This window comes from Cucurbita moschata, unplaced genomic scaffold (assembly GCF_002738365.1).
Source record: "Cucurbita moschata cultivar Rifu unplaced genomic scaffold, Cmos_1.0 Cmo_Scf00015, whole genome shotgun sequence".
NCBI classification, from domain to species: domain Eukaryota; kingdom Viridiplantae; phylum Streptophyta; class Magnoliopsida; order Cucurbitales; family Cucurbitaceae; genus Cucurbita; species Cucurbita moschata.
In genome coordinates, this window is record NW_019268531.1 from 656,945 (window position 1) to 681,063 (window position 24,119).

General features: G+C 37.8%; 5 protein-coding genes and 1 non-coding gene across 7 annotated transcripts; 3 read left to right on the forward strand and 3 right to left on the reverse strand.

Moving 5' to 3' along the window:
- Positions 1 to 2,539: 2,539 nt before the first annotated feature.
- On the reverse strand, positions 2,540 to 3,339 carry LOC111453248. Its single transcript, XM_023094279.1, has 2 exons — positions 2,875 to 3,339; positions 2,540 to 2,758 (listed from the first exon to the last, which is right to left on the reverse strand). The coding sequence occupies exons 1-2, from the start codon at positions 3,260 to 3,262 to the stop codon at positions 2,682 to 2,684; spliced, it is 465 nt and encodes a 154-aa protein (XP_022950047.1). The 5' UTR covers positions 3,263 to 3,339; the 3' UTR covers positions 2,540 to 2,681.
- Positions 3,340 to 4,912: 1,573 nt separating this feature from the next.
- On the forward strand, positions 4,913 to 6,263 carry LOC111453560. The gene has a single exon (XM_023094697.1). It carries the CDS (start codon positions 4,929 to 4,931, stop codon positions 6,099 to 6,101), a length of 1,173 nt encoding a protein of 390 aa, XP_022950465.1. The 5' UTR covers positions 4,913 to 4,928; the 3' UTR covers positions 6,102 to 6,263.
- Positions 6,264 to 8,559: 2,296 nt separating this feature from the next.
- LOC111453030 lies at positions 8,560 to 10,664 on the forward strand. Of its 2 annotated transcripts, none has more exons than XM_023093951.1 (4): positions 8,560 to 9,538; positions 9,642 to 9,951; positions 10,034 to 10,115; positions 10,279 to 10,664. In XM_023093951.1, the coding sequence occupies exons 1-4, from the start codon at positions 9,025 to 9,027 to the stop codon at positions 10,459 to 10,461; spliced, it is 1,089 nt and encodes a 362-aa protein (XP_022949719.1). In that variant the 5' UTR covers positions 8,560 to 9,024; the 3' UTR covers positions 10,462 to 10,664. The 2 variants fall into 2 exon arrangements, with proteins under 2 accessions (XP_022949719.1, XP_022949718.1); XM_023093950.1 differs by having other exon boundaries at positions 8,562 to 9,538; positions 10,240 to 10,664.
- Positions 10,665 to 11,187: 523 nt separating this feature from the next.
- On the reverse strand, positions 11,188 to 13,310 carry LOC111453277. The gene is made up of 5 exons (XM_023094322.1): positions 12,965 to 13,310; positions 12,672 to 12,865; positions 12,516 to 12,549; positions 11,803 to 12,416; positions 11,188 to 11,700 (listed from the first exon to the last, which is right to left on the reverse strand). Exons 1-5 carry the CDS (start codon positions 13,281 to 13,283, stop codon positions 11,446 to 11,448), a joined length of 1,416 nt encoding a protein of 471 aa, XP_022950090.1. The 5' UTR covers positions 13,284 to 13,310; the 3' UTR covers positions 11,188 to 11,445.
- Positions 13,311 to 16,925: 3,615 nt separating this feature from the next.
- On the reverse strand, positions 16,926 to 23,523 carry LOC111453278. Its single transcript, XM_023094323.1, has 6 exons — positions 23,152 to 23,523; positions 22,849 to 23,042; positions 22,674 to 22,707; positions 22,144 to 22,566; positions 17,359 to 17,549; positions 16,926 to 17,269 (listed from the first exon to the last, which is right to left on the reverse strand). Exons 1-6 carry the CDS (start codon positions 23,468 to 23,470, stop codon positions 17,015 to 17,017), a joined length of 1,416 nt encoding a protein of 471 aa, XP_022950091.1. The 5' UTR covers positions 23,471 to 23,523; the 3' UTR covers positions 16,926 to 17,014.
- LOC111453901 lies at positions 18,257 to 18,392 on the forward strand. Its single transcript, XR_002712323.1, has one exon. It is a non-coding gene; the product is annotated as a small nucleolar RNA Z247 (small nucleolar RNA).
- Positions 23,524 to 24,119: the final 596 nt, after the last annotated feature.

Genomic DNA, 24,119 nt, shown 5'->3' on the forward strand with positions numbered 1-24,119 from the left:
TTTTTTTTTTTTTTTTTTTTTTTTTTTTACCAGAAACAACCAAACTGTATGAAGTAGAGTAAGAGAAATGTTAGGAGGTCACCAAACTCCAAGAGGGGGGCGCTGAAAATACCAGACACCATTGTGTGAATGTGGGATTTGGACAGCACATTGTTTTGAACATGTTGTTGGTCGTAGTTTTGACGCCCACCCCCATACCAAAACGACCCAAGCCAAGCCGAGCCTTGTGGAATTCTATATATATATATATATTATATATTATAAGGTCAATGTGATGGGCATCAAATTCCAACGCCCACGCTGCCACCGCCTCCACATCTCTCTCCGTGGAATTGGAATGCCCGCCCAGCCCAGCCCAGCCCAGCCCAGCCCAGACCTGGAGGCTGCCTCCGCCTCTGCTCTTTTGACGTTTTTTTCCCTTTCTATTCCACTTTTTGCCTAACCTTTTGACAAAGTACGCAACCAAACATATCCCCATCACCCCCACCATTCATCAATATATATAACGGGGGTGTCACCAATGATATCATATAAACATTCACAGATCAAAAAAGCATTGTATTGTGCATTGTTTCAGAGTCAATTAAAAGCGCCTACCGTGGAGGATAATTCAATTTAAAGAATACAGATTATTCAACCATTCAAACAGTTAAGAATATTAGAATATGTTGGAAACTTTCCAAAGATCGTTCCACAAAACTGTCGGCAATGGCTTCGGCTTAGCTTAGCCAGTATGAATTATCCATAATTGCTTAAACTAAATGACAATATAATTAACTATTAATTATTTCCGACGAAAACGTATAATAAATTCATGATTATTACCTAAATAATGTATGGATGCATTATTATGAATCTGAAAACTTAGGAAATTGACTTTTGAAACATCATCGTATTCAATCAAAAAGCATTTTCGCAGAAAGACGAGACAGGTGTGTGCTGGTTTTTTTCTGCTTTGAGAAGCATTTAATTCCACCAATTTTTCCAAAATAGAAATTTCTTAAAACCTTCTCAAACAATCCTTACAACATTCGAGTTTGATTGTCAGATATTTTTACAGATTCAAATTCTGTCCTTTCATCTTACATATTTTAAGTAACAAGAGTTGACCCAGAACCGAAAATTTTGTTCCAAATGTGAAACATATGTGAATTAATTAATATTCCCTGTTTTGACTTTAAAGAAAGATCCTTTTATTTTCCTTTTCCCATTGTGATATTGAAATTTGTGACATTAATTCTTTTAATTATTGTTGCTTCAACTTGCACTCGAATTTTGATTTTGAATGGATCTTCAAGCCCATATGACCGAAGAGTTCAAAACCATCTACCATTAATTTTTATGCTTTGACTGACAGAATTTGTACTAAAGTGATGCAATTTTTAGAAATGAAAATTGTATGCTTTTGACTGAAAGAAAATGTGTACGTTAATCAAATTAAATGGAACTTCGCTCTATTCAACGTGTGCGTGATTGTAGGTATAATTGACTGTAACATTAATTTAGGTAATTCAATGTGTGATTCCCCTTGTAGAGAATAAGTAGGAACAATTTAAAGCTAGGATGAGAACGTCAATTTAGTTGGATTGTGATTCAGGATGGAACGCCTTAAGTAGTCCGAGTGCAATAGAATCATGAAACATAATTAGAGGGTGATGCTCTTGGTGCTCCCTACACATGAATCTATGTCAAGACAGTCAAATCACCTTGAAGATGGCCAAAAAGTAGCCTTTCAGGCCCATAGTCAGTCAGTACAGTGCCAGAGCAGTCAGTACCGGCCATTCTAGGTGTGAGGCACCGACTTGATGGGTTTGCTAGATTACCCAGTCAGTACCGGCCAAATTTTATGATAGTTTTCCATGGTTTTTTTCATCCTACATTGAATGGTCGGTTAGTCTTTGGATACCTCTAAATACGGAGTGTGACACCATATTTACAAATTATTTAAGAACAATTTGCAAATATGATATCAGCTTTGATCGCCAACCTAAAAATACCCATTAAAATATGTGAAGAATATAGAATTAATGTAATAATAGATAGCTATTCTGCATGGTGGGTATTATATATTGTCGGTAGCCCCAGAATTGGTCCAATTGGACTTTACATCCATCAAAGCCCCATTAGTGGTCTGGAAACCACTGCCCAAAATGCTCTAAAAACAGAGAAAATATTGAGGTAAGGTGCACAAACGAGTTTGGATACAAGGGTAAAGATCCTTTTCATTGAACAAATAGCCAAAAGAAGATTGTTACCCACATCAATTTATCAGTTTGTTATACAAGGGTAAAGATCCTTTTCATTGTCCTGCTTCTCATTCATCATAACAAGACTTTTCCAAATCAATAATTCACTGCTTCATAAGCTTCATTCAGCTAGCTTAACTAGGAAGCTTTTCCTAAGAATATCTACATGATTTCAAAAGGAAGGAAGAGGCAGCTGCCTCCACATTCTGTCAATTCCTTGTGTTCGCTGAATATAATATGTTAATATATATCTTTGGAGTCGATTTGACTTTCGGAATTTGAGAAACAGAGAATTCAAGAAAAAAAAAGGAACTTGGATAGTTGAGGATTAAATGTGTATGTGTTGATTAGAATCTGTAGTCAAGCCAGAACGGAAGTTTGGGAAGAAAAAAAATAAACATGATACAAATTTTGTGATGAATTGATCGGCAATAATCAATACTGCCGTACTGAACAAGCAACCACCTGTGCCCATTGCTTCAGCCTTGCTTTCACCGTCTGCGGATTCTCCCCTGAAAACCCAGTTCGAAATTTCCCGACACCCAAACAGACAAAAGTAAAATCAAGACCGTTGGATTCTTACAATTTTCACTATTCAATTTCAAGGGTTGTAAAGAAGGTAACATACCGAGGCTGATTATGGCGGCGGGGCTACTCTGGGCAGAGGGAGAGAGAAAATCCGAAACAGGGGAAGAGCAGAGAGACGCCGACGAGTTCGAGAGAGTGCGATAGTAGTGCTTGTTGACGGCGTGGTAAAAGCCCAACGCCGGGAAAGTTTCACAGAGTCGAGGGTCCACCTCCGGAGAGTTGAATCCGAACCCCAACTCAACGCAGGCTTTGAGTTCTTCGAAGTCATCGTCGGTCACGCTCTTGCTCCGCCGAATCTTGCTTTGGGTTTTGCGGCGGAGCCAGGCCTCCTCACGGTCCGCATCCGGCGACCAAGACAAGTGCTTGTAGAGTGGGAAAGGCCGTGCCAAGGCCGGAGGCGGTGAGCGGAGATCGTCAGTATCCGACATGTTTGCACAGCCGGGGGTCCGGAGACCTCGCCGGAGAGAGCAATTGGAATGGGGATTTCTTAAGGGAGTGGACTAAAAGGGGAATTTAGGGAGCGTCGGGTTGGGGTTGGTGGTAGGCCAGGGGGTAAAGACTTCAACTTTGGTTGGACCTGGTCATGCTGACCTGTCGCCGTTCTGCCTTTTTTCCCAAGTTTATTTCATCATTTTTCTTTTCTCAAACGAAAATGTGAGAAGATACACAATATCTAGTAGCGGTAGACTTTGACCGTTTTTATGGGTTCGGCTTAAACAAGGAGAGGTGCTGATGTTGATTATGATAGTACGCTTAAACAGCATGTTTTTGAAAGGCTAACCAAAACCATTTGGGGTGCTTGAATTGGTACCTTTGCTGTCAGTTCCCCTTTGAAGCCTTGAAGCTCTCTTCTGCATGGAATGTTCCTTCCATCCCCCTTTCCACTCAGTTTTGGAGTAATTTTCTTAACATTTTCAACACACACACACACACATTCCCATCTCACTTTCACAATCACGCCTGTTCCTACTGAAAATCGAAGCAGCTCAATGGATTCAACCCACTCTATACACGATCACACCAACCTGAACTCTATTATTGCCCACCTACTTCAAATAGTTTTTAAATAACTATCAAACTACTCTTCATTCATGCTCATAAATATAATAAAGACAATGGGTTTGTAACATACACTCTGTGTAATTATCTTGAAGAATTAAAAACTCCATATTGCCAACAACAAGAATACTAAGGATTTGGTAACCCAACAACAACAATATGTTTATGTCTATGGAGGTATAAATGTACCATAATAATTGATGAATTTATTATTATTATTCAAGTTGCCTACCATCATACCCTCCTACTTATATTCTAATTCAATTCAATTAAAGTTTTAAGCAATGAAAAAGGTGTGGTTTCCGTATCATTCCAGACATGATGCCAAGACATCTACTGTGAAATAAGTTGCTTAGCGAAGCACAAGGGACGATATAATTTTTTAATAACAACTTGAATGTATTCTAAGTCTTAAGGAAATTATTAAAAAGTTTGTGTGAAGATGAAGAATTCAAATCCTTTATTTTGTAGGATTGAGTTGGGATATTAAAAATGAATATAAATTTAGTGAGAAAAACAATATTAAAAATTTAAAAACAATTTATTTTTAGAATTTATAATTAAAGAAAATATGTTAGGTGATGCTAGTATTTATTACACATTTGGTTCATAATATACGGTAAAAGCTAAGCCCCTACAAATCTAATTCATACGCTTTCTTTTCATGGCAACCCTAAGTTTGGATCAAAAAAGCTTTTCAAGAAATACATGTTATTGTAATGTGTGAAAATGATATAATTGGGGCTTTCTTGTAACGCGACTTCACGTGCCAATCACATGTTTCTGGTTGTTTTCAGTTGCGTATCACGTTCAACGGTACAACTGATTTCCTTTTGCTTTTATTTTTTTAATTTTATTTTTATGAGGTAAATATAATTAAATCAGTACAGAAAAAGAAAGCATTAACATTTAACACCCACACTACACCTCTCCTCTCCGCCCTCTACCTCTATAAGTACCTCACCTTCTGTTTCTCCCCAAATTCTTCCCATCTTCTTCTTCTTCTTCTTCTTCTGTTTGTTACTGCTCCATTCAATGGTGGATGTTGACAGTAGGATGGCCGGTCTCAATCCGGCACATATTGCCGGACTCCGACGCCTCTCCGCCCGTGCTGCTGCCGTTACTCCTTCTCACCCTGCACGCGCCGGCCTTCTCTCCTTCGCTTCTCTGGCTGAGAAGGTCATCACTCATATGCGCAACACTGGCGTCCAGGTGCAACCGGGCCTCTCCGTCGCCGAGTTCGCTCGAGCCGAGGCTGAGTTTGGCTTCGTTTTCCCTCCGGATCTCCGAGCCGTACTGTCCGCTGGTTTGCCGGTGGGTCCTGGCTTCCCCGATTGGCGAGCTTCCGGCGCCAGGCAGCATCTTAGAGCCACGCTCGATTTTCCAATTGCGGCCATCAGTTTCCAAATCGCGAAGAATACGTTCTGGTCCAAGTCATGGGGTCCGAGGCCCTTAGACCCGGAAAAGGCACTACGGGTTTCGAGAAATGCTCTGAAGAGAGCGCCTCTTTTGATTCCCCTCTTCAGTCATTGCTACATTCCCTGCAACCCATCACTGGCGGGGAACCCAATCTTCTCCGTCGATGAGAATCGGATCTCCTTTTGCGGTCTGGATCTATCCGATTTCTTCGAGCGGGAATTCCTTATTCGGAGCTCCGAATCTGATGCCCACTTTCTCAAAAACCAAAGGTCCATCAGTGAAAAATCGGCCGGCTCCTCTAACTTCTCGCGACGGAGCCTGGACACCGGAGCAAGAACGCCGAGGTGGGTGGAGTTCTGGAGCGACGCCGCCGTTGATCGGCGGCGGAGAAACTCGTTGTCGTCGGCGTGTTCATCGCCGGATAGGGTATTCGAGATGCCGAGATCGGGAATTCCGAAATGGGTAAAGGACTACATTGAAGAAATAGGATCGAGACTGAGAGAAGGGGGATGGAGCGAAACGGACATTTCAGAGATGGTACAAGTGTCAGCCTCCGGATTCTTCGAAGGAGCGATGGTCATAGTGGACAACCAGGCGGTTCTAGACGCTCTGCTCGTAAAAACGGATCGGTTTTCGGAGCTTCTCCGAAAAGCGGGATGGAGCTCCGAAGAAGTGTCGTACGCTCTGGGGTTCGATCATCGACCCGAAAAGGAACGAAAACCGGCAAAGAAGCTGTCTCCAGAGCTGGTGGAAAGAATCGGGAAACTGGCAGAGTCGGTTAGTGGGTGATAGTAGTAAGGGCATCCCAATCCCCCATCTGCCAAGATTCCTCATTTTGCCTCTTTTTAAAATTTCAAGGTCTTGGGTTACAAATTTGTTTCACACCCACAGTCATTACTATTTTATATTTATTTATATATATATATGTATAATACACCAATGGAAAAAGGATCCGTTCATGTATGATGTATGTATGTATGAATGTATACGAATAATAGGCATAAATGAGAAATGAAGAAATATTAAATTATTTTGTGAATTTTGAATCCAGGTTACATGTATTTTTATTTTTATTTTTTGTTTTTAAGAATTGGGTCTCACTCCAATCCAATTGGAATCACAGAAATAGAAGCAAGAAAGGGGGTTTCTGGGAGAGGCGGGAGCGTGGGACACCCAAACGACCATGACATTCCATGCAACCAAAGGGGGCTGTCGTTTAGCGTCTGGAAATTAAAAGTAAAAATCTTATATTTTGGATTATATGTCCTCATGTTTTTTCTTTTCTGGTGAAATTTTCCCCAGAAAATTAGTTCAAACAGTTGAAATCGTCGGAAGAGAGGTACCATAAGACCAAAATTAGTGGCTGGAAATGTTAAACTACAATTATTTTAAAATGGTCCAAAATTAATAATTCCTTAGAATTGGACCATTCAAGTTGAATTATTGAATTTTATTCTGCAAATTATTGAATAACAATAATTAAACATGACAAAATATAAATTAGGAAAAAAAGTTCAATTCTCTTACCCACATTGTATATGATTAAACCAAACCATATTCAAATTACTTTCTTTTTCTTTTTTAGAATATATCATTATTTAATATTTTACGCACGTGGGTTGTAATAAATAAAGTGGGATGTTTTTACAAGTAGATAAGGTTGGAAGGCATTGGAAAAGCGAAACGAAATAGTTGGGGATATCATTATTTTGGCACCTCCACCGCCGCTGTCCTGTTTGTATTAAATGCAGTGGAGGAAGACGCATAGAAAAATGATGGTATGGGCCAAATGGGCCTCTGATGCTGGGCTAACGTACTCTTCTGACCCAGATCAAGTTTGTCTTGTTAGGTCGGATCCAAGTAACATGGCCTGGTCATGGTGTTGACATTCATTTAGCTTCAAATCCTTGGTATCACACTGGAAGGAAGGTACAGGAAGCGACAACAAACTTTATAAAGAAAATAAAAGATTAGATATGAAGTCCCTGGTCTTGTATTTAATCCATTTACTTTAATGCAAAATCATAGAGATGATAGGATAGGGGGTTGGGTTGAATGGGTAATGCAAATGATTGAACAAAAAAAGAAAAGTTAAAAACTTTGTAGTAACTAAAAACTGAAAGTTGGAGAGAGTGTGTGTGTTTATAAAAAATGAAACAATAATTGAAGTCATATGATTTTTGTCTGTTATAGAGAACAGGGAATAGACATTGCACATGTCCCAAGGCCAAAGGGTTGCACCCCTATCTATCTTTCCTATCACCTTCTTACACTTACATGCACCTCCTCCTCTCTCAACACACACTACTCCATTTATTTCCTACAAATAACCGACCAACTTGCATTCATTTTTATACATGTGTTAGATTCTCAGTTTAAAAATGGTGAGACTAATAACGATACGTGATAACTAAAACGAACAATATCTATTAATAGTAAACTTGAGTTGTTACAAATGGTATCGAAACTAGATATAGGACAGTATGCCAATGAGGACGCTAAATCATTGAGGAGGGTGAATTATTAGATCCGGTGTATTTTAATTTTTGTGCACAAGGAGCTTTTTGTTGACTCACATTGTCCAAGTATTCCACCATATTTAGCCACTCAAAAACATTGTTGCAGCTAAAATACACAACATTGATGAAGATTGATGATAATATATGTTGAGGTCATGTCAACTCTCTGCCTCTTTTACTTTGTCTCTATTTGCACATGGAAATCCATCCATTTAAAATTTTTTTATTTTAGTGATAAGAACACTTATTTATCTTATATTATTAATCCCTGACATGCATACTTAATAACCAATTCTCCTCTACTAATAGCTTCTTCATATGCTAATGTTTAATAAGTATGGTAAAGTGCCAAAAGTAATAAGAAAGAAGTCAAACACAAAATTACTTCTGAATAGTAGGCAGTATTTAATCACACTTGGAACTAAATTAAAAATGTGTACTTTGTAAGATTCCTTAAAAAAAACAAAACAAAAATTAGAAGAAATGGCATGTGAGGGGGGGGCAATGAAAGAAGCCCATATTTGAACCCTCTTTTTAGTGTTTCAATAATATATTTGCACCGAAAGCATTGGCGGAGGCAGAGAACAAAAAACAAATCTTTCTCTCCATCAATTCAATCTTTTCCAGTTTTTTTAGATTACCCCCACACAAAAGAAAAAAGAAATGAACTTTATCTTCTTAAAACTGTAAACTAACACAAAATTGCTATAAAACAAATTGTTGATTGAAACTAAACGTTGGAAATGTACCCATCTCTTCAACTTACCCAAAGCTTTAACACCATTCATCCATCAATCCGTCAGGCCTAGATGTACGACAAAGCAAGAAAAAGTTTAACTCCGAATTGGTTGAAGTGCTTTGCAGGATTCCCATCATTCTGGATGCCAAGTTCCTCCACTTTCAGGCAAACTAGTTTCTCATAAATCTGATGTGATTCCGAATGTGGCCGTGTCCTTCCTTCCTTCCTGCTAATTCACTCCAATTTATAGCAACCCAAGGAAAGCTAGATCGCTGCGCTGCTACCTCCTGGCCTGGCCTGGCCTCCCGTCAAAACGAAGTTTCCAGATACCCCCCAGACCGCAGGTATATTCCACAAAAAGTGGACGGAAGAATAGTGTTGAAACCGGAATTCTATCGATAGAGACGCAGAGACCCTTGTGACTCTTTACTGTTACTGTGTTGTACTGTTCACAATGAAGGAAAGAATTTGCAGTTCTTCCTACAATTTCAGTGCGTTTCCAAGTCCCGGAGTTCCAAATTACTGGGAAATCAATGTAATGAACCAAAGGGGTTGTAGCTCCGAGCGAATACCTCATCCTAATAGCAACACCCGGCGGAGGAATGCCTCTGTCGCTGCCTTCTCACCCTTTTACGGTAGGATGCCGCCCTCCAAATGGGAGGATGCTGAGCGATGGATTAGTAGCCCGGGAAGCGGCTTCGGCAGGGGTTTGCAGTCTCACCTACAGAGAAGACCAAAGGGATCGTCAGAACTTTGTATTACGACACCCCCCGAGAACAGGGGTTTTGCCACCTCCAAACTGGGCTCTGCTCTTTCCACTGGCGTGTTGGTGGCTGATGGGATTTCTATCTGCTATGGCGGTAGCATTGAAAGGGGACAATCCTATCCAGAGTGTACCATCCAACCATTAATTTCCGCACCCAGATGGTCAAATTTACTGAACAACTCGCCACTGCCAAGCTTTCAAGGTATCTCTTTCTTCTCCCTGTATTATCATACAGTTGTTTTGAGTTGGAGATTGGTGGTTCTTAACATGTTCTTTATGGCTCTGTTATCATAACCTAACCACAGATGAAAAATATGATGGTTCCGAGAAGACAATGGATTCGGGGGTCGTTTCACAACGGAATGTGGCAACCCAAATGAGCGGTGTTGAAGAATCCACACCTTCATCTCCTCAGGGGAATGCTTCACTTCCCTCTTCATCCCCTTCAATACACCAATGTATGGTTGGAAAAGAGAGCGAGCATTGTTGTAAACAAGAAGTGAGAGATGTTGAGGTAGACAGGGGAGCCACGGAGATGCAGAGATCCAAAGGGGACAACTTCCCACACCTTGGAAACAGGAATGAAAATGCTACGGGAGCTATGCAGGTTTCCAAGTAGGTGTTGTTTACAACATGTTTTGAAGTGGAGTTTATTTTATTGGAATGTATGGAGTCTAAGTGGAATTGTAATGTTTAGGTTGCAGAGAGAAGAAAGCAAGATAAGAGCATGGGAGAATTTGCAGAAGGCCAAAGCTGAGGCTGCAATACGCAAACTGGAGGTTAGGGTCTGTTTTAGTTTTAGCACCAAAATCTGCATGTTTCACTCTGTTTTGTTGTGGGAAAAGAATCCCTTACAACATTTCATTGGAATTGAATGACTGATGATGAGGGATGTTGATTCAGATGAAACTTGAAAGGGCGAGATCATCATCAATGGATAAGATACTGAAGAAGCTGGGGAAGGCACAGATGAAAGCACACAAAATGAGGAACTCATCAGCATGCGATGGAAACCAAAGAGTTGACGACACAAACACAAACACAAACACAAACAACTTTCTCCCCTTCCACAAGCACGTGTGGATTGGTTCCCTTAAGCGTTGGTTCATCTGCCATGCTTCCTGATTTCTCCAGGTAGCATCTGAAGCTTTTGTGGTCTGTCTTACAAATTTGCATACTAGCTTAGCTTCGTAACTTGGTTGGTTCTTCATCATTACTTGTTTTAGAACAATAAATTAGAGCTGGATTCTGGCATCTACTTTTGAATATGATCAACAAAGGACAAAATTTGACTTGGTTCATAACCAAAAACCTAATTTATCCCCCCCCCCCCCAAGAAAGAAAGAAAATCGGTATGGAATATAATTTTGTCTCTAGTCCCATTTATGTAATGAAATTTTTTTTCCACTCACTTTCTCATTTCCTGTATAAACAAAGAATCCTTTCCTTATTCGGGATGGATTCAGTAAAATAGACTACTAAGGATATTTAATCGGATGGAAGGTTTATCATATATATCGTATTTGACCATTTATTAGAGGCAAATATCTTACCTGAATAAGGATTTTTGGCCTTCTATTTTATTGTAATATCTTTGATCATTTGTTCCAGTCAAATATCTAGATATTTATCTCTTCATATTTACCTTTTGTTACAGGAATATATCTTCTATTCATTTATTATTATTTCCATATAATATGTAATTTATTTGATTATGTGGATCATCATAAATATAAAACTTTCACCCGTATTTAGACGGATAGTTTTAGCAAATATTTTCATATGAGTTATTATAAGTTTATAAAATTAGTATTCCTTAGAGATGTGCAAACAATTGAAACCACAACTTCCAAGAACAAACCAACAAAATGAAACATTGAAATGTGTTTTGAAACATAAATAGTAACAACACACAAACACTTGAACATAACACAACAATTTAAGAAACATAAAGACTTACTATGTACCCAAGTAGGGCTCCTTATTCGGTTACATTTATTGGAATCATATTCATTTCATCACACTTATTATTTAACATAACACTTATTATATTTTGGTTTCATGTATGAGAAGGAACCCATTCAGTCTTCACATCCTCCCCTACTGGCTTTAGGGAGGTGAAACCAGGAAGCCTTTGGTACCCAACCGAGTTGAGTTGACATAATCTTGAGGGCAATGAGCATTAACTCCAGGCACCAACAATCCAAACACCCTCATCATTCTCAAAGGCACTCCTTCCTTGTACTCCCTTCCCTTTATCCAAAAAATTAATAAGCTTCTTCCCAACTCCATGAATGCACGAGTTCGCATCATCACCGCTGCCACCATTGAGAAATAGTTCTTGAATGGCTCTTCTTCAAGAATCTGAAAGCCCCACCAAAAGCATTTTGTTTTGTTTTGTTTTTCTTTTCAATCTAGATTTGATTGTAAAGAATTAATTTATTAATTGATTAATTAATGAATTACCTTGGCTTTATAGAAGATGTCGAAATAAATACAGGGTCCGAAGTGTTTGAACATAGAGGCCTTGTCATCCAGGGGTAGCCGAGGGACCATGTCAAACCCATACACGAATCTGTGGAAACCAATATTGTATTGCGAGTATGTTTTGACCATAAACTCTCCAAATTTGGAGTCTCCAACCCGAGGTTGTCCATATGTGTACACTCCCTCTAATCTTTGTAGCAGGAACTCTTCCTGATGGAACGCCAAAATAAAGGGAAATAGTGCGGCCAAAGCGCCGCCCAGGCTGTGCCCAGTTACCACGAACTTGGCGTTCTCATTTTCTTTGAGAAGTTTAGTCAGCTTTTTTCTGAGGGTGTAATAAGCCAAAGGCTGGTTTTTATCTTTTCGGTTTACTTCCTTGGGCCATCCAACGGACTTTTGTAAGCCCAGTGCTTTCATAAACCCGGCATGGACTTTTCCAAACCCTTCCAGCTCGTACCAAGACAATTCCACGTCGGTGATCCAGTCGTAAGCACTGAAGGGCGATGTGCCTCTAAATGCCACCACGATGGTGTCACAAACAGGATTCTTATCCCAAAACATGCATGCTTGTGTCGACCGTTTCTTTTGATATTCTAGTAAATACAAATTCAAAACACATCATTTATTATTTATTTATGCACATACAATAATACATGCACGCGTAGCAAACTGGAAAATCAATATGGTGTTACCATTCCAAAAGTTGAAAAATCCCAAAAATTCCATCTGCATCATAACAACACAAAATATTTGACAACTTCCACAATTATATAATATTGTCTACTGTGTTTTATATTATTTATTTATTTATAAATTCATGATCAACCCTTTAATTATGGTTTATGTACCTTCCAAACATCCTTAACAATCTTTGTAACGCGAGCTTCATTCTCATAGACCAGTTTAGAAGCCATCATGCAGAGAGCAGCGTTGTAGTTGACATCCCCAGGCTTTATACTTTGGTCTAACGTTATTCTTTCATCCAAATAACCGATTACTGTCTGGTAATCCGCCGATGAGCTGTCCGGTAGTTTCAACTTCACTGCACAAAACAACATATATATTTGAATATTATTTCGTTTTCCTAAAGGTTATTAAAACAGAATATTAATTAAGTAAATGGGAGGGAAGTGGGGGTGACATCGGAAGATATTGAGGAGGCCAAAAACGCCGCCGTTGGCAGACAAAAAGTTGAGGCTGAACTCAACGACGAAGCCAAGCAAGGCGAGTGGGGCGGCAAACAATTGGAGGAGCTTGTGGACGATGATGGTGATGATGATGAGAATTCTGTGGGCGAAATTGAACTCGGTTGGGTGGCTGGATTCTACAAACTTTCTTTCATGGAGCTTGGGGGAGAACAAGAATTTTAACAAGTCGAAGACGTTAAGGTCTTCGGGCTTGAAAAGCATGAAGCTTTTGGAGAAGGCCTTGTTGCAGATATCATCAATAACAGCAGCCATGGCCGGATATCAAGATGTAGTGAGGATGTCTTGATGAGGGGACTTGATGTTGTCGAGGTCATATAAATAGTATTAGCAGCTTGTTATGTGTTAAAAAAAATATTTAATATATATACATATTTTATTTTTTATTATAGGTAAATACCTCTGTATCACATTTTATTTTTTATTCCTCCCTTATTTTAGGGTGTGGCTCCCTCTCTTTCTATTTAAATTGGATGTTAACTTCTACTCCTACCAATAGTGTTAAAAAAATCAATTGTAAGAGTCTTTTTATTCGTCAGTTAAAATATGCTTGAGATATTCTTACTCGTGCTCATTCGCTTGATAGCAAACTAGTCTATAAGGTGCAAACCACACTCTTCGTCCCTCTCTTTCTTTCCTTTCGTTGTCTAAAATAGACCATAGAGTCCACATTTTGAGTTTCTACTCTCTTCTTCCTCTCTCTAGCCACTTTCTCTAGAGTGTCGCCTTAATTCTAAAGTCTCTACCTTTAGTCTCTATACCCCCATAACACATGGTTGTTTCTCAACCCCTCGTTGCTGATGGATCTCTTTTCTCTGATTCTACTCTCTATCGATTTCCCGTTCTATTTTTAACTGCAATTTTTTATATATTTCTATGAAATTTTTATGCCGGTTTTTCCTTCACTTTGCTTTTTGACTTGACCAAGGCCCTCCCAATTGCCCTCTCTCTAAGTTGCTACTGCGGAGGAGGCATATTCTTGTCAGAGTCAAGCCAGCATTGCCGTTCCAGTTTTTGATGGCCAAGAAAACACTATACCGCCCAACCAGACATCTCCTCCAAAACAAGTTGCTGACATCTTCACAAAAAATGTTTCTCGACCTTTTTTAGATCCATCCAATGCTCAACTTGTGGGGTTGTTAAGGATATTTAGTCCTGAATTATAACTTACCATATATATCATATTTGATATTTTATTATACGCAAATATCTATATATTTGCCTTCCATTACCGCTTACTATCATATTTGACTTCTATTATAAACAAATATATTGTATTCATTTATTCTTCTTCCATATTCTTGTAATTTATTTGCTTCTCTGAATGATTATAAATAGAGAACTTTCGTACATTTAAGGTATGGTAGTTTCAACAAATATTCTCACTAGTATGTGTGTACGGCGTAAATCTGTATTAAACGAGGGTTTCGACTTACTACCTCTTGTGTTTTTAGAATGACCCAACAACTTAAATTATTGAATTAAATAAAATAAATATTTTAATAACCCATATTAAAAAGGGAGGTGGTTATATTAGTCATATTTTCAAAATTAATTTAAAATTGTAAATTGAATATATTGCGTCATCGGTTGTATTTATTGCGTAAATTTATTCATGCACTAAATAGACTCGTAGCATTTATTTGTGAAATTATTTTGTTGAATACATCTTTGCATTAAAATGGAAGGTTGTGATCCACCCTCAACGGTTTTTTGAATTATAAGTAAATTTCAATTTGAAAAATATATAGTTTTATAAAACAGATTTTCTGTTGCTCTAATTTATTTTTTTCTCTAACATATTTGTCTCAAAAAGAAAAATAAAATAAAATTCTTTTCCACTTTTTTCTTCCTAATATTTCCATATTACTTAATACTCTATTTGGTTTAATATTTTATGACAACTTTTAAAATCTTATATAATTTTGAAGCATTAAAAATAATTTCCGACGAATAAAGTATTTTCTATGAAGAAACTGGAGAAGGGTGATTTATGGTATAAAAAAACGATTTATTGTTTCGATTTAATATAAATTAATTGATTCTAAATAATTAATTATTAATTGAATTAAATAATTAAATGTAATTATTTAAAAATTGAATACTCCTACTAAAATTATTAACTACAATTATATTAAACTTGACAGTGCATAATCAATTTTGCTTGTGGCTAATTAATTCCCTAATTTTGAACGTGAGTTGTAAAGCTCTAATTTTTTTAAAAATAATTTTGTAAAGATTAAAATAAAATTGATAGACTTGAAGTCGTTGGAAATCTTAGATTTAATAGGATTGTATTTAGGTAATTATGTTTTTGAAATTTTGGACCAGAAATTTTATATTTAAAATTTAAATTTATTAGTTTTATAACTTAATTCTAAATCCTATTTGAAAATCTAAATTTAAGATTCTATGAAAGTTTTTATCACTAAATTTGTTTAGAATATGGCTCTTATTAAAAATATTTTGGGACTTATTTTAATTACTTCAAAGCACAGGCTAAATCTCTAAACTCTTTATTTAATTCTAAAGGGTTTTATTGTCGGTGAATTATGATATGAACATGATTTATAAAATATTTTGGGACTTATTTTATTCACGACTTAGTTGTTGTTGTGGAATGATATTTCGTAACTAAGATGATGATAACTAATGAGTGGCAGTATTGATTATTTTGCTATTACTACCGTAGTCACCTTCAAGCGGGGATAACTATGTGTCGATATTTGTGCGTTGGTTATTTCATAATTACCATCATAATCACATTGATGCGATGTTAGCTAGTTGACATTGGTTAATAGTAATTACTACCATGGTCATCTTGGATAATGAAAACATTTCGTGGAAAAGTTAACTTTGGTGTGTTCTAATAGCTATCTATTAAGGTCCCTCAATTATAGTTTTTACATATTTAACCCTCAATTAGGGGTATCTTACTAAATATTTTACTATATTTTTAAAATGATTTTTAAGTAAAGGTAAGACATTGAGGAGAGAGTGAACTAACAGAGTGAAAAAATTAATTATAAAACACCTTTAAAGTTTTTGTATTTTTATTTTTCAGGATATTTTTGCTTTTAACTTTTTAGATGATTTAAATTATGTTAGAGAGTTCTGAAGTTAAACCAATAGTCTTTGTTGATCTAAGTTTATGCTGTTGATTGTTCGGTTGTCATACTGCTCTAATGTCAAAGAAGTGCAAAGGTCTTTAACAGGATGATCAAACAAATGTCGCAGACTCAGCTTCATACTATAACATATCGTATCAAAATATTCTGAACTTGGGTCGCACCGACGTTTGTTTGTCGCCGTTTTTCTTCAGTTCATGGTCATTTCTCCTTTCTCTTCCCCTCCCGCGTTGTGTTATCTGATTTCTTTCTCTCGTTCTCTCTCCCTTTCGTTTCCTCTCTGTATCCTCTGCAGGTGGTTTCTCGGAAGGCTGAGGACTGATTTAGTGTTGCTTTGCGAGGCGTGGGGATCGGGGAGCATGTGCTCGAGAGAGTTGCCAGAACTCCGGAATTCTCGCTCGTTTTTCGGCAACCAATAATTTTTATTTTGAATCCTTACATCTCTAGTCATAAGTTGTTTATGTGTATATGAGATATCACAAGTCTTCAATATATCCCCTTTTTTGAATCACATCTTTGACATTGTTTACTATTCTGTTTTTTATATGTTTTGAAAATCTATCATTCACTATTGTCCAACTTCTTTACATTCAAAGTTATATGTTTTTAAGATTGTAGAATTATTATTCCTTAGAGATGTGCAAACAATTGAAACCACAACAAACCAACAAAATAGCAACACACAAACACTTGAACATAACATAATAATTTAAGGAACATAAAACTTATTATTCGGTTACATTTATTGGAATCATATTCATTTCATCACACTTATTATTTAACATATAACACCCATTATATTTTCGTTTTATTTATATGAGAAGGAACCCATTCAGTCTTCACATCCTCCTACTGCCTTTAGGAAGGAGAAACCAGGAAGCCTTTGGTTCCCAACCGAGTTGAGTTGACATAATCTTGAGGGCAATGAGCATTAACTCCAGGCGCCAACAATCCAAACACCCTCATCATTCTCAAAGGCACTCCTTCCTTGTACTCCTTTCCCTTTATCCGTACAATTATTAAGCTTCTTCCCAACTCCAGGAATGCACGAATTCGCATCATCACTGCTCCCACTATCGAGAAATAGTTCTTGAATGGCTCTTCTTCAAGAATCTGAAAGCCCCACCAAAAGCATTTTTTTTTTTTCAATCTAGATTTGATTGTAAAGAATTATTTTGTTAATTGATTAATTAATTAATTACCTTGGCTTTATAGAAGAAGTCGAAATAAATACAGGGTCCGAAGTGTTTGAACATGGAGGCCTTGTCATCCAGGGGTAGCCGAGGGACCATGTCAAACCCATAAACGAACCTGTGGAATCCAATATTGTATTGCGAGAATGTTTTGGCCATAAACTCTCCAAATTTGGGGTCTCCAACCCGAGGTTGTCCGTGTTAGAATTGGTCAATCCATTAGAATAGCTTGAAGTTAGTCATGCCATAAGAATAGGCTTACTTCGTTAGTTTCCTATGAAATCGGATCTATTAGTTAATCTTTTGCCAATATAAATAGAATATGTCCTCAATAGTGTGAGGTACAGTTTTGCATAAACTTGATATGGTATCAGAGCAGAAATAAGATCCACGAGATCCATAGCCTCTGCTGTTAGACATGTCAATCCCATTCAACACAATGTCTTCTCCGTCGATCAGTCAGGTGATTAGTGTTAAGCTTACACAAGAAAATTATCTACTGTGGTCTACCCAAATCCTTCCCTACTTGCGTAGCCAAAACCTTGTTGGTTTTGTGGATGGATCCATGCCTGCACCAAGCCAGACGATCGCCGTTGAACCAAGTGAAGAAACAGGGAATCGCAAAATTATCATCAACCCTGAGTTCACAGTCTGGTACCCCCAGGACCAGCTGGTACTCAGCCTCATCAACTCATCAGTCACTGAGGAGGTTCTCAGCACGATGGTTGGAATCACCACTGCACGAGAAGCCTGGATTACGCTGGAGCGACAATTTGCTTCCACATCTCGAGCAAGAGCAATGCAGATCCGTATGGAACTCTCTACTATCCAGAAAAAGGACATGACAATTGCTGACTACTTTCGTAAAGTAAAACATCTTGGTGATACACTTGCTGCCATTGGCAAGCGAATAGAGGATGAAGAACTCATCGCCTACATGCTGCAAGGACTTGGTCCAGATTATGATCCTCTAGTCACAAGCATTACAACCAGAACAGATGTATACACTGTCAGCGACGTGTATGCTCACATGCTGAGCTATGAGATGCGGCACTTGCGTAAGGGTACATTTGAGCAACTTTCATCTGCTAACAATGTCAATAGGATATCCATTCGTGGAGGTGCCAATGGAGGTCGAGGTAGTCGCGGTCGTAGTCGTCAGTTAAATAGTGGTCATGGACAATCAAGGCGTACTGTGAACAATCCTGGACGTCAACCATCAAAGACACAAAGCAGCTCAGGCATTGTCTGTCAGATTTGTGGTAAGCCCAATCACGATGCTTTGCAATGCTGGCACAGATTTGATCAGGCATATCAAGCCGAAAATAATCTCAAACAAGCAGCTTTGGCAACAAGTGGATACACTAGTGACACAAACTGGTATGTTGACACTGGAGCCACAGATCATATCACCAATGACCTAGAGAGGCTTACCACCAGAGAACGCTACACTGGCACCGACCAAATTCAGGTTGCAAATGGCGCAGGTTTGTCTATCTCTCATATTGGGAATTCATTAATTTCTGGTTCATCTCTTGTTCTGAAACATATCCTATATGTTCCTAAAATCAATAAGCACCTAATTTCAGTACAAAGACTAGCATCTGATAATAATGCTGTTGTAGAATTTCACCCAAACTATTTTTTGGTTAAGGACCGAGTCACGAAGAAACTCCTGCTCCACGGTAGATGTAAGAATGGCCTATACGTTCTACCGCATAATTTCAGTCAAGCCTTGCTGACAGCCAAACTTTCGAAAGAACAATGGCACAGAAGGCTAGGGCACCCTGCATCTCCAATTACCATTAGAATTCTACAAGATAATAATTTAGCTATAGATACTAATATTCCCTCTTCCTCAATTTGTAATGCTTGTCAATTAGGGAAAGCACATCAATTGCCATTTGGTTCTTCTCAGCATGTATCTACAGCACCCCTTCAATTAATTCACACTGATGTATGGGGTCCATCCATTGCGTCAGTAAATAATTCCAAATATTATGTTTCCTTTGTTGATGATTTTAGTCGTTATGTTTGGATTTACTTTCTGAGATGCAAATCTGATGTTGAGTCTGTGTTCCTTCAATTTCAAAAACATGTTGAAACTATGCTAAATACCAAAATTCGCTCCGTCCAATCAGATTGGGGGGGTGAATACCATCGGTTACACAATTATTTCAAATCCACAGGCATTGAACATCATATCTCCTGTCCTCACACACACCAGCAGAATGGGTTAGTCGAAAGAAAACACAGACACATTGTAGAAACTGGCCTTGCTTTACTCGCTCAAGCCAACATGCCTCTATCCTACTGGGATGAAGCTTTCAACACAGCTTGCTTTCTTATAAATAGAATGCCCAGCCGAACCATACAACAAGACACACCACTTCATAAATTGTTTGGTAAAAGTCCAGACTACTCCATGCTTAGGGTGTTTGGCTGTGCTTGCTGGCCTAATTTAAGGCCTTACAACAACAAGAAACTGAGTTTCAGAACTACTAGATGTATATTCTTGGGTTATAGTTCTTCTCATAAGGGATATAAATGCTTAAATAGAAGTACAGGACGTATTTACATCTCTAGAGACGTGGTTTTCGATGAAAATGTTTTTCCTTTTGAAGAATCTAAGCCACCAAACAAAACCACAAATCCACATCATCCTGTTCTACTTCCAGCCTTAGCCAAACTTGCTAGTTTTTACACTGAAAATGCTCTTACAGATATTGAACCAGTTGTTAGTAATTCCCATATGAATGATGGTCAAACTGATAATATTGCTAGTGACAACTTGTCTGGTGTCAGCTTATCTTCTGCAGATAATACAAGAAGTTCAGAGGAAATTGCAGAATATGAAGCTGAGAGCAGTTCGATCAATGCTCAAAACCAAACTCATGAACATGTGTCTGATCAACCAACTGAAGCAGCTAGTCAACATCCAATGCGAACAAGGTTGAGAAATAACATTGTACAAGCTAAACAATTCACTGATGGAACTATCAGATATTCAGAAACCTCAAGAAAATTCGCAAGCGCTGTAACTATCACAACTCCGATCATAGAGACTGCTACTGAACCTCGAAACCTGCAGGAAGCCATGCAACATCCAAGATGGAGAGGAGCAATGAATGATGAGCTCTCAGCGCTAAAACGAAATGCCACTTGGGATCTAGTTCCACCCAAACCTGGAATAAATCTCATTGATAGTAAATGGGTGTATAAAGTGAAAAGAAAAGCAGATGGGTCAGTTGAAAGATTAAAAGCAAGATTAGTTGCCAAAGGATTCAAGCAAAGATTTGGTGTTGATTACACTGATACTTTTAGCCCTGTGATCAAACCGTCAACAATCAGGGTCATTCTTTCGCTAGCAGTAACCAAGGGCTGGAATATGAGACAAGTTGATATCCAAAATGCATTTTTGCATGGAATTCTGAAAGAGGAAGTGTACATGCGACAACCACCAGGATTTCAAGACTCAGCCAAACCAAAGAATTACATATGCAAGCTCAAGAAAGCCCTTTATGGCCTGAAACAAGCCCCAAAAGCTTGGCATTCAAGGTTGACTGGAAAACTTATTGAGTTAGGCTTCAAGGCTTCAGTAGCTGATTCATCTCTTTTTATTCTCAAAAACAGAGAGATAACTATCTATATGCTCATCTATGTTGATGATATAATTATTGTGAGCTCCTCTGATCAAGCAACCGAAAGGTTGATTCAGAAATTGAAAATAGATTTTGCAGTAAAAGATTTGGGTGATCTTGAGTATTTTCTGGGTATTGAAGTCAAGAAAACACGAGATGGTATCATACTGTCACAGAGACGATATGCCTTAGATTTGTTGAAAAGAGTAAACATGGAAAAATGCAAACCTATGTCTACACCAATGGGTTCTGCTGAAAAATTATTCAGAGAACAAGGAATACCCTTATCAGCTGAAGAACAATTCAAATACAGAAGTACAGTGGGAGCACTACAATATTTGACAATGACTAGGCCTGATTTGGCATTTGCTGTCAATAAAGTGTGTCAATATCTTCATACACCTACTGATGCTCATTGGGGTGCTGTGAAGAGAATTCTTCGTTATGTTAAAGGCACACTAGCATTAGGAGTGAAAATTCAGAAATCAACCATGATGTTGTCGGGGTTTTCTGATGCTGATTGGGCTGGTTGTCCCGATGATCGACGTTCAACTAGCGGCTTTGCTGTATTTCTTGGAGCAAATCTAATCTCATGGAGTTCCAGAAAACAGGCTACAGTGTCAAGATCAAGCACCGAAGCAGAATACAAGGCCATTGCGAATCTTACTGCAGAAATGATTTGGATCAAGTCATTACTGAAGGAACTGGGCGTGTATCAATCAAAGGCTCCTCGCCTCTGGTGTGACAACCTCGGAGCTACATATTTAACTTCAAATCCAGTATTTCATGCTAGAACGAAACATATTGAAGTTGATTTTCATTTTGTTCGAGAACAAGTAGCACGTAAAGCAATGGAAGTTCGGTTCATTTCATCAAGTGATCAAGTAGCTGATATCCTGACAAAACCACTGTCTAAAACTCCTTTTACTACACATTGTAACAATCTCAACATGTACAAGACTTGTTGGGATTGAAGGGGACTGTTAGAATTGGTCAATCCATTAGAATAGCTTGAAGTTAGTCATGCCATAAGAATAGGCTTACTTCGTTAGTTTCCTATGAAATCGGATCTATTAGTTAATCTTTTGCCAATATAAATAGAATATGTCCTCAATAGTGTGAGGTACAGTTTTGCATAAACTTGATAGTCCGTATGTGTACACTCCCTCTAATCTTTGTAGCAGAAACTTTTCGTCATGGAACGCCAAAATAAAGGGAAATAGTACCGCCAAAGCGCCGCCCAGGCTGTGCCCAGTTACCACGAACTTGGCCTTCTCATTTTCTTTGAGAAGTTTAGTCAGCCTTTTTCTGAGGGTGTAATAAGCCAAAGGCTTGTTTTTATCTTTTCGGTTTACTTCCTTGGGCCATCCAACGGATTTTTGTAAGCCCAGTGCTTTCATAAACCCGGCATGGACTTTTCCAAACCCTTCCAGCTCGTACCAAGACAATTCCACGTCGGTGATCCAGTCGTAAGCACTGAAGGGCGATGTGCCTCTAAATGACACCACGATGGTGTCACAAACAGAATTCTTATCCCGCAACATGAATGCTTGTGTTGCGCTTTTCTTTATATATTCTAGTAAATACAAATTCAAAACACATCATTTATTATTTATTTATTTATTTATGCACATACAATAATACATGCACGAGTAGCAAACTGGAAAATCAATATGGTGTTACCATTCCAAAAGTTGAAAAATCCCAAGAATTCCATCTGCATAATAACAAAGAAAATATTTGAGGAATTAAAGTGACTTTCCTTTTTTGTTTTCCTAAAAAATCTCATAACAATAAATATATTATTTACTGATCAACTTAATTGAGTTGAAATTACTAAAAACGTGAGTTTGTGTACCTTCCAAACATCCTTGACGATCTTTGTAACGCGAGCTTCATTCTCATAGACTAGTTTAGAAGCCATCATGCAGAGAGCAGCGTTGTAGTTGGCATCCCCAGGCTTTATACTTTGGTCCAACGTTATTCTTTCATCCATATAACCAACTATTGACTGGTAATCCGCCGATGAGCTGTCCGGTAGTTTCAACTTCACTGCATAAAACAACACACACATATATATATTTGAATGTTATTTCCTCTTCCTTAAGTTTATAATAAAACAGAATGTTAATTAAGTAAATGGGAGGGAAGTGGGGGTGACATCGGAAGATATTGAGGAGGCCAAAAACGCCGCCGTTGGCAGACAAAAAGTTGAGGCTGAACTCAACGACGAAGCCAAGCAAGGCGAGTGGGGCGGCAAACAATTGGAGGAGCTTGAGGACGATGATGGTGATGATGATGAGAATTCTGTGGGCGAAATTGAACTCGGTTGGGTGGCTTGATTCTACAAATTTTCTTTCATGGAGCTTGGGGGAGAACAAGAATTTTAACAAGTCGAAGACGTTAAGGTCTTCGGGCTTGAAAAGCATGAAGCTTTTGGAGAAGGCCTTGTTGCAGATATCATCAATAACAGCTGCCATGGCTGGAAATCAAGATGTAGCGAAGGATGCCTTGGATGAGGGGACTTCATGTTCTAAACCTATTATAAATAATACCATCTATGTCTGTACTGTGTTAGTATTAAATGAGTGTTTAGCCTTGCACCCTCCTGTGTTTTTAGAATGGCACGACACCTTCAATTATTGAATTATTAATTTAATTATTTTCATAACCAATATTAATTTAAAATTGTAAATTGAATTTATCACGTCATCGGTTGTATTTATTGCGTACATTTATTCATGCACTAAATAGACTCGTACCATTTATTTGTGAAATTATTTTGTTGAATACATATTTGAATTAAAATGAAAGGTAAATAAATTTCAATTTGAAAAATATATAATTTTATAAAACAGACTTTTGTTTTTAAAAATTCCACATTTTCTGTTGCTTTAATTTTGTTTCTCTAACATATTTGTCTCAAAAAGAAAAATAAAATAAAATCTCTTTCTACATTTTTCTTCCTAATATTTTCATATTACTTAGTACTTTGTTTGGTTTAATATTTTATGATAAATTTTAAAATCTTATATAGTTTTAAAGCATTAAAAATAATTAAATGTAATTATTTAAAAATTGAATACTCCTACTAAATTATGCAATTGAAAATTTGATATAAGTTTATTG